The sequence below is a fragment of the Octopus bimaculoides genome, chromosome 1 (genome assembly GCF_001194135.2).
Source record: "Octopus bimaculoides isolate UCB-OBI-ISO-001 chromosome 1, ASM119413v2, whole genome shotgun sequence".
Taxonomy (NCBI): Eukaryota; Metazoa; Mollusca; class Cephalopoda; order Octopoda; family Octopodidae; genus Octopus; species Octopus bimaculoides.
Window position 1 is genome coordinate 172,755,110 of NC_068981.1, and position 9,730 is coordinate 172,764,839.

A 9,730-nucleotide genomic window follows, 5' to 3' on the forward strand; every position below is an offset into this window, starting at 1 on the left:
CTTCTTATATAAAATAGACCTGTGTGTATGTATTCGCTTTTCACACAACAATAGCTGCACAAATTGCTTCCATACTTGGGATACATGAATAATTTGACCTCAGATACATAATAGGGTCTTCAGTTTATTTTTTTATTAAAAATAAATAATATTGCTTTATATACACTCTCTGAGTGGTTGGCATTAGGAAGGGCATCCAGCTGTAGAAACTCTGCCAAATCAGATTGGAGCCTGGTGTAGCCATCTGGTTCACCAGTCCTCAGTCGAATCGTCCAACCCATGCTAGCATGGAAAGCGGACGTTAAACAATGATGATGATATATGATTCACTTCTTTAAAAAGGTTTTTCAATGTCAACTTTTCTGCCTTTCTCCAGTACTGGACACCTCGTCTGCTAGAGATAGCAGTAGCTTGCAATATATATAAATTCAAGCAACACACAGCCTTAGGGTTAAAAAATCACAGTAAATTCTGCTTGAACAACATTCAGCCATGTTGAAGTGTCTACGAACATTACTTGCTAGTACAACTACTGTGATCATCTCTTAGAGAGATTTTAGAACTAGCTTTTTAGCTTGTTGCAAAATTAGCAGATGAGGTAGCACAACTTGATTACATATATGTATGTATATTTGTATCTATGTACACACATATACATAATTTCACGTATAAATCTCATAAATATATAAAATTTCTCTTGCAAGGCTTCCTGATTTACTTCACTTTAAGTCACAAGATATAGCAGAACAAATGACTTTACTTGATGCTGGATTATTTCAGAAAATTGAGGTTAGTATCAGTTTCACTAAGTTCACTAGCATTTTGTTGATATGTCTATATTGATTAGAACTGACTTTAGCAATGTTTACTTGATGACATAATAAAACAAATCTTATAATAATTTTAGATCCCCGAGGTGTTGTTATGGGCAAAGGAACAATCAGAAGAACTAAGCCCAAACTTGACCTTGTTTACAGAACATTTTAATAAAATGTCCTATTGGTAAGTTATTTGAAACATGTGATTATTTCATTTACATTATATTGAGAAAAATAACTGGTTCTGTGGTGGCATCAGTTATGTTACATTGTACTGATGAAGCATCAAACTCTGTCATCTGAACTAGTGTTGAATCAGAATCTATAACCAGTGCCAATTTAGAAACAAACAATGTGACCTAATCCTAGCTTGACAAATAATAGTCGCAAGAACCAGTGTAGAATCTGACATTAACTACTGCTTGGGTTCAATCACTGTAGCTAGTTGATGTAGTATAAGAACCAGTGCTAATGTGATCAAGAAGATCAATGATCAATAGCATTCAAGCTGTGACAATTTCATCTGTTTGTGTATAAAGAACTATATTGTCCAATGTGTTCCACCTTTTTTAAAACACTAAAGTGTTATTTTAGAGAGATTTGGTTGCCATTTACAACAGCTGGAGAAACTGCTAAGAGGCTCCCATATTGGTTTATGGTGTGGCATTATAGCAATTATTGCTGTGATGTCTGACACTGGTGTGTAATCTCATCTTAGCCTTGATAGAGCAGACTGCTTGCACGTAAGTAGCTTGTCGAATGACTAGGTATGATCCACAGGTCTAAATGAGGAGCATATTGCACATTCTGAGATGCAGTGGTTAATTGTATGTAGAGTCGTGTTGAAACCTGGGCATACTGTACTCTTTTCACTATTCAGTTTGTTTCTGTATGTGTCTAGATTCTAGTGTTATCCTGATGGAAAGAGGTAGAGTGAACTTGATCTGGATGTGACACTTGTTGTCACTTTCTATTTAATATTGGTTTTATGCAATACAAATGTTTAGGGCTAATGATGCTGCTGCTATTTTTGTGTGTGTGTATTTTATATTTGTCCAGACAGGGGAGAGAGTGTTCTTAGAATATCGTTGTTGTAGTGAACTAGAGGGTTGCAGATATATTTAATTGAACATGTTATGGGATAGGTTTCAATGCTTTGAGAGTTAGTTTGGTACCCAGTATTTTGTCTTTTTTCTTGGTAGCAAGAGATGGGGTCAAAAGCCTTGCTGATGTAAATAGTAAATTAAATGATACATAGGTTTTTGTCAAAGCTTGTGTATATTTTCTGGAAGGTTTGTGAATGGTGTGATGGTTGAGTATAGTGTTCTTAATCCATGTCATGATTTGGTGAGAGAAATGTATGAGTTAATTATATCAAAGCTGGGTTATTAAAAAAATTTTTTAATTATACCAAGGAGGATCACAACCAAGTCTTGTAGTAGGAATGGCTTTATTGAAATTACTTATAAACAAGACTCAATGTAATAAAAGAGGTGGTCATTTATAACTGTCTCCATCAACTTCAGAATGATAAAAGTGATGCTGATAAGTTAGTAGTTAACAGGGTCTGAGATGTTGCTCTTTTGGAGGGTATGATAGACTGTCACATTTCCAAAAGCTAGGCAGTTAAAGAATTTAGTCAGGATAGAAACTAGTTCAAGATATCTTTTTACCTCTGAGATATACAATGATAAATCCAACATTTTGATATTCTCTAGGTGCCGAACAAAAATACTTATTCAGGAAGAGCCTAAAGACAGAGAAAAATATTTAATGAAATTTATAAAAATTATGCGAGTGAGTATCATTAATTATGTCTTTTTTTTTAATGTAAGATTTATGTGATTGTCAGTACTGAAAAACCATTTTGGAAAACCAAATTGTCACTAGTATGAGTTCACTTTCCACTTGGATCAGTTTAGCTGAATATACTTTTCCCTCTTATATTAAAAAACACTGTGTAACTATGTCATTCAGATACACAAATTTTTTGTATCTCTTTATCATACATTATTTTCATATAATTATTTATATACATTAACATTTTCCTGTAATTTCCTGTGTTGTCTTTGATTACAAGGGCATCATAATATCCCTCCTCACCCTAGTTGTTTCTTACACAAACTTCAACTTCACTCATTTGTCATTGAAGAAATTATCTAGATTTTATGTGTAACTAATTTAGATCACATTTTATTAGAATTATAAGCTATAATTCATTATTCTTTTAAGATTTAATACTTAACACATCTACACTTGTTATGTTCTCCATTGGAATTCTTTAAAAAATTTCCACGTTTTTATTTCAACAGCATCTGCGAAAAATGAGTAATTTTAACTCATATTTGGCTATTTTGTCTGCCCTGGATTCTGCCCCTATTAGAAGGCTGGAATGGCAGAAACAGAATATGGAAGTAAGATGTTTTTCTTGTGCTAATTATCAGTTGCATGAATTAAGAGACTAAATTACTGATTCAGTATTATCATCGTCATTGGTCTTATATTGGTTTGTTAACAAATTAGCATTCATTAGAGCATCAGATTAAATACCTTGTGGTATTTATTTCAGTTCAAATCCCATCAAGGGGAACTTCACCTTTCATCCTTTCAATGTCAATATTAACAAAGTACCAATGTAGAGCAGGAGACTGGTGGAATCATTAGTGGGTCTAATAGAATATCTTTAGTCGAAGAAATCAACCCCAGGACTTATTCTTTGTAAGCCTAGTACTTATTTTATCATAAATTTCCTTTATTGATGAAATTTCAACCATAGGTAATTGACACACATCAAGAAGTTTTCCCAAAGGATTCTAAGTTTTCCCAAGGATTCTAAGACCCCCTAATTTTAGTCATTTTTTATGATCCAAAACTAGGTCAAAAGTTCTGAATGAATCTTTATGAATTTTAGAAATTATATTCTATGCATAAGGACAGATGTAATGCAGTATATGCTTGACAGAGAGGGGGCATAAATGAGGCCATAACCCACATGAAAATTCATGTATTTTTGCTGTTGATGAAATTTTAACCATAGATATTAGACACAAATGAAATAATATTCCTAAAATTTGAACTTCTTAGGAGTTAGTAAGACCCCTTCAATTTAGTCATTTTTTCCTCAGCCAAGATGAATACAATTGTAGTCTTGGAAACTGTAGAGTCACCTGAGCATACAAGATGAGCGTTATTTGTAATTCAGTGGTACAACAGTGTAAGAGTTTGCTTTGTGATATACTTAGATTGTAATTTCTGCAATGTGGTGCATAAATTGTCATGTAAAAGAGAGGCATCTTTGCCTCCACTGATTCAGTTGCAAAGTGTTATTTTGAGTAAAGTTATTTGGCTGCACACCTCCTTTCAGTCTTTTTATTATCACTGGGTCAGAGATAGTCCCCAGATGGTAACATTGATTTCAAGGCCTTTCAAGATAAGTGATTGGTCATTCAAAGAGATTTATAGATTGCAAATTTCTATTCAATTGCCTATTGGCATTGTGATCATTGGCAAACTCCACAGGTGATACTTTCATTTCCCCTTACTCCTCATGTCACACAGTTGTTAATGTTTATTTCAGTTGGGTCATGCCCTTCCAATTGCTATAGATCTGTAATGCATCTTACGGCTGTGCCGGTCACCTGTATGGTGTGGAATCCTACATTTGGGGAGTGGTAACGACTAGGGTAGGGTAGCTGACTGCTTATTGCAATCATTCGTCTTTTGGTTTCCTGTAGCTTTGCTCTCTTTTACAAACCCAATGAACATTCAAATATTTCCGATTTCAAAGGAATTTGAACAATAGATATAAGACATGAGTTAAAAAAGACTCCAACAATTCAACTTCTATGGTTGACTTTAAGACCCCCTCCCCCTAATAGGGGCCTTAACTCCCACATTTTAGAGCTCCATGTGCTCCATTTTTCAGGAGGAAAAAACCTTTGAATAGGTTTTTTTTTATAAGATTTGGATTTTGGAATCTGGGCATAAAGATGAGTAGTATGGGATAAATATGTCATGATTAGAATTTTTGTTAGGATGTGTAAAGAGGGAAAGAACCCTCATTAAAATTTTTAATCTCCAATTTTGATAAAATTTGAATCATAGATATTCCAGTTCATTAGAGAAAATATAAAAGAAAAGTCTAATTCTTCAATTCCATGTGACACGGGCAATGCCAAGTATCTCTGCTAGTGTGTTTATAAGGCAAAAAAGCAAATGAAACAATTTAAAGGACATTATATATTGCAGTGATAAAGGATGTAACCTTGCTATGAATAGTTTAAGATTTATAATAAAAAACAGTATTAAAAAATATATACAAGCAGTGAGTTATAAAACAGCTGTGAGTATTCAAAGACAATAGATGTGAGCATTATGACAGAAAATGTTTAGGTTTTTTGTCACAAACCTAAAGCAATTAAAGGACATCTCAAAAGAAAACAATCTACTCTAACTAATGATGATTCCAACTCACCTGGTTAGTAAATAGCATTTAATTATGCAGTGATTGGATGTGACTCATTGCTTTCATTTCATATATTAATTCCAACATATCTCAGTTGGGGAGTAAAAAAAAATAGAAAATAGAAATAATCACCATCTGTTAATAGAAACATGAATATGTCAGTTGAATAAACTTAAAATGTGGTTGTAAGAATTTTTCAATATTTAATTTTTTAAAATAAGAAATCTTTAGAATAATTTTAAAATCTGCAAGAAAAATGTTGGAAGAATTCTTACAACAGAATGAACTTTACTAAAGATACCCAATAACTTGGTGGCAGTGTTCAGTTTTTGTTATTAGTAAAGATTTCTTGTAAGAAAGTAAATGGTTCAGAGAAGCAATATGTTGTATATACAGTTTATTGATGGACCTTTATTTCATTGTTGCTTTCTCAGGCGTTGAAAGAATTCTGTCAATTAATAGACAGCTCTGCGTCATTCCGGGCCTATCGCCAGGCTCTATCAGAGACAGAACCCCCTTGTATTCCATACTTGTGAGTATACAGTTTCCTATGACACTATTATTTACTATTGTTGTTTAATATTTGCTTCCACACTTATAATGATTTTGTGATTATATAGAGTAAGAGTTCAGCCTATAAGTTTGGTACTTTTTTTTTTTTGATTGATAGAGCTATGTTATGTAAGTTTAGGATTTTCCTTTCTTAACTGCTTTTCTTTCTTTTTATTTCTTGATCTAATTTTTTGTTTGTCTTATTCAAATTTTTTGTTCTTTTAATTTTACTTCATATTTCTAATTATAGATTGCTTATACTGTCTAAGTGACATACATGTAAAAATTAGTTCCTTTTTTTTTTTTTTAATGCCACTAATATTTCAATATTTAGAATCTACAATAAAAACAGTTTGCTTATAGCATACAATGAAATTGTTTATTTATTTAATTTTATAATAATAAAAACAAAGGTATTAAATATTTTGGTTCTAAGCAAATCCTGACTAAAAGATTATATTTAACCCTTTCTTTAGTTAGGTTCTCATACACTCATAAACTTGAGCAAAATGCAGGTTTTGATTTTATCAATTTTCTTTTTACAGAGGATTAATTCTGCAAGATCTGACTTTCATTAATATTGGAAACCAAGACTTACTACAAGACGGTAGCATAAATTTTGCTAAAAGATGGCAACAATTCAATATTCTTGAGATCATGCGCAGGTTCAGAAAATGGTAAGTAAATTCAAGGTTTAAAAGCGTTTTATCAATGATCAGCAGAAATTCAAAGTTGTCTCAGTGTGCTTTGATTCTGTTTGTTAGTGAAATAGATTTATATTTTAATATTTTAATTTTAATTGAATTATTTCCATTTGAGATATTAAGTCTGAACTCCATTCTCTCTCTATCTCTCTATCTGTAACAAATTTCAATTGCAAAGATTTTATATTCATTTGTAAATCAACATCTAAGACTTATTAACAATGGAAGTGTAAAGTAAGCTGAATGTAGGGAATAACTTAGGATTTTTGTGCATTAAATTTTGAGAAGAAACTTGTTAAAGTAGCATATCCTAGGGAATAGCTGTGTTGTTTAACCCTTTAGCATTTAAACCAGCCATATCTGGCCCGAAACATTCTACCTGTTTTATTTTCAAACCAGCTAGATACAACCTCTCACACCTATAATGTCATTCAAGAAATAACAATCACGTTATTGAAATCTCAAAGCTGCAAGATAATTCATGATCAACTCACAGCAATATCAATAAATAAATATTACATTTGACAGAGCAATCTGAATGCTAATGGGATTAACATCTGCTTACTAACAGGAGGAACACTGTTGACAAAGCTGAGAATTTAGCTGAAGTAGGGTAAAATCATTTGTCTTGAATAGGGTTGTTAACATATGGAGACAAAGAAAGAAATTCGTGAGCTAAGCAAATTATTTTTTAGCTCTGATCAATAGTCTTGCTTACCTGTGGTAAAAAAAAAACAAAAAAAACTATGCAACAGATGAAAACAAGAATTTTAATTTTGAGTCTATATGATTTTGTTTCATATTGTTATTTAGCTGCAAATCAACTGAAACTGAACCTCTGGCACTTTGTCAAACTGCTGTTATCCACTAATCCATTATTCCAGATTTACCAAATATTTTCCTATTTGTGGTCTACACTAAATATTCTGATATGTAGTGGTTAATCAACTTGCATATAGCTTTATATATATATATATTGCCCGCGGCATTTCTAAGGACTTTCGAGCAGGATCGTTGCCAGTGCCCCTGGACTGGCTCTTGTGCGGGTGGCACATAAAATACACCATTTTGAGCATGGCCGTTGCCAGTACCGCCTGACTGGCGTTCGTGCGGGTGACACGTAAAAGCACCCACTACACTCTCTGAGTGGTTGGCGTTAGGAAGGGCATCCAGCTGTAGGAACTCTACCAAATTAGATTGGAGCCTGGTGTTGCCATCCGGTTTCACCAGTCCTCAGTCAAACCGTCCAACCCATGCTAGCATGGAAAGCGGACGTTAAACGACGATGATGATGATGATGATATATATATATAAAATTTAAATAAGAGCTGTGACGCTAAATCCATATATATTAATAAACTTGATAATAAACTTTAATATATATGAATTTAGCGTCAAAGCTCTTATTTAAATTTTTTGATATATAACCAAGGAGATTGATTCATAAGGAGTTTACTATAGACCTTTGTGGACGAATTTTTGATATTTTGGTAACGATTACATGTTTTATCTTACCAATACATTTGGTAGATATCATTATATGAACATATATATATATATATATATATATATATATATATATATATATATATGCACACATATACATACATATTCATCATTTGCCACCTTTCCAGCCATGACCATACTGTCTTCTGTTCTGGCATACTATATTCAGATTCAATTAACTACTTCATTCATTTCTTTTAGGAATAGTGTATGGTTGAGAGAGTTTTAACTGCTGTCATTATCAGTTCAACATCCATGTAGAGAATCTTGTATTCTATTTGTTCTGTATTTTTGTAGTGCATAATCCTCCTTGCCTTTTCTTCTTTTTTTTTTTTGCATTATATATGTATTTATTTTTCTTTCTTTCAGTAATTTTGATTTCAAGAAAAGCGAGAAAATACTCGCAGTATTCGATGGTTTTGATGACTACAAATGTGAAGATGAACTTTGGCAAATATCTGAGAAAATCAAACCCCGAGGGGGTAAAAGAAAAGCAACAGAACCTGGTGAATCCTGAAAAAAATAAGGGACAGCGGGGAAATTTTCTCCAGAGGAGCCACTACAGTAGACATAGCTCTGACTGCTGCTATGACAATTGCTGCTGCCACCGCTGCTGCTACTGTTGTTGTCCCCACCCTACTGCCTGCTGCCACCACTGCTGCTACTGCTGTAATCAGTCAAAATTCTGCCTAATGAGTAACAGGAACTGGAATATGGTTAATGTGAAATATAACAGGAATGAAAAAATTTTAATAACAATGATAATACTGATAAAAAACAACACAGGTGTGTTAAAAAAAAAATATGTGTTCTATAAGTACTACCAGGTTTATGATGAACTCTACAGGAATATGATGAAAGCAAATCCCTATACAACCTATAAGATTGCAGCTGACTCTATTAGTTGCAGATTTATGAGGAGAAAAATTCTCTAGTATAGTAGAGAAATATATGTGTGTGTATGTGTGTGTGTGTATATATATATATATATATACACACACCCACACACATATACACACAATATATTTACACGTACACATGTATCTAATATGTACACACGCATTTATATATGCACACATACATTCACACACATAAAAATATGTATAATTTATATGTAAGTATAAATATAAATTATATACTATATATAACGCATATATGTGTTTGTGCATATGTATATTGTGTGTGTGTAAATATATACAGATATATATAATTAATATATTTATATACATAATATGTATTTGTTGATTTGTTTTTCCATGTTAGTGGAGATTATATATATATATGATGATGATGATACATACATACATACATACATACATACACATATGCAAGCATGTATGTATACATGTGTGTGCGTGTGTGTGTTTGTGTGTATATATATATATATATATATATATATATATATATATATATATATATATATATATATATATATATATATATATATATATATACATATGTATTTATAACCACATACATATATATATCGTGTGTATGTGTATATATATATATATATATATATATATATATATGCTTATATACTTGTATATAATTTATAATATATGTATATAATTTATATTAATATAAATTTTTATGCATACTTACGTACATGTGCAGTATGCATATATATATATATATATATATATATATATACACACACACACACACACACACACACACACACA

The 9,730-nt window shown here is 31.9% G+C and overlaps 1 protein-coding gene across 6 annotated transcripts in view; it reads left to right on the plus strand.

Annotated features, from left to right (window-relative positions):
* LOC106880457 (rap guanine nucleotide exchange factor 1) overlaps positions 1 to 9,394 on the plus strand; it is a 199,609-nt gene extending 190,215 nt beyond the window's left edge. For 3 of the 6 annotated variants that reach the window (XM_052972635.1, XM_052972641.1, XM_052972666.1), the window contains 7 exons: positions 705 to 789; positions 908 to 1,002; positions 2,537 to 2,615; positions 3,131 to 3,232; positions 5,718 to 5,815; positions 6,381 to 6,512; positions 8,415 to 9,393. In XM_052972635.1, the coding sequence (XP_052828595.1) occupies positions 705 to 789; positions 908 to 1,002; positions 2,537 to 2,615; positions 3,131 to 3,232; positions 5,718 to 5,815; positions 6,381 to 6,512; positions 8,415 to 8,562 (739 nt within the window). In that variant the 3' untranslated portion in view covers positions 8,563 to 9,393. Of the gene's footprint in view, positions 1 to 704; positions 790 to 907; positions 1,003 to 2,536; positions 2,616 to 3,130; positions 3,233 to 5,717; positions 5,816 to 6,380; positions 6,513 to 8,414 lie in introns of all 6 variants that reach the window. The other 3 variants (XM_052972647.1, XM_014930383.2, XM_052972659.1) reach the window with 2 other exon arrangements.
* Positions 9,395 to 9,730: the final 336 nt, after the last annotated feature.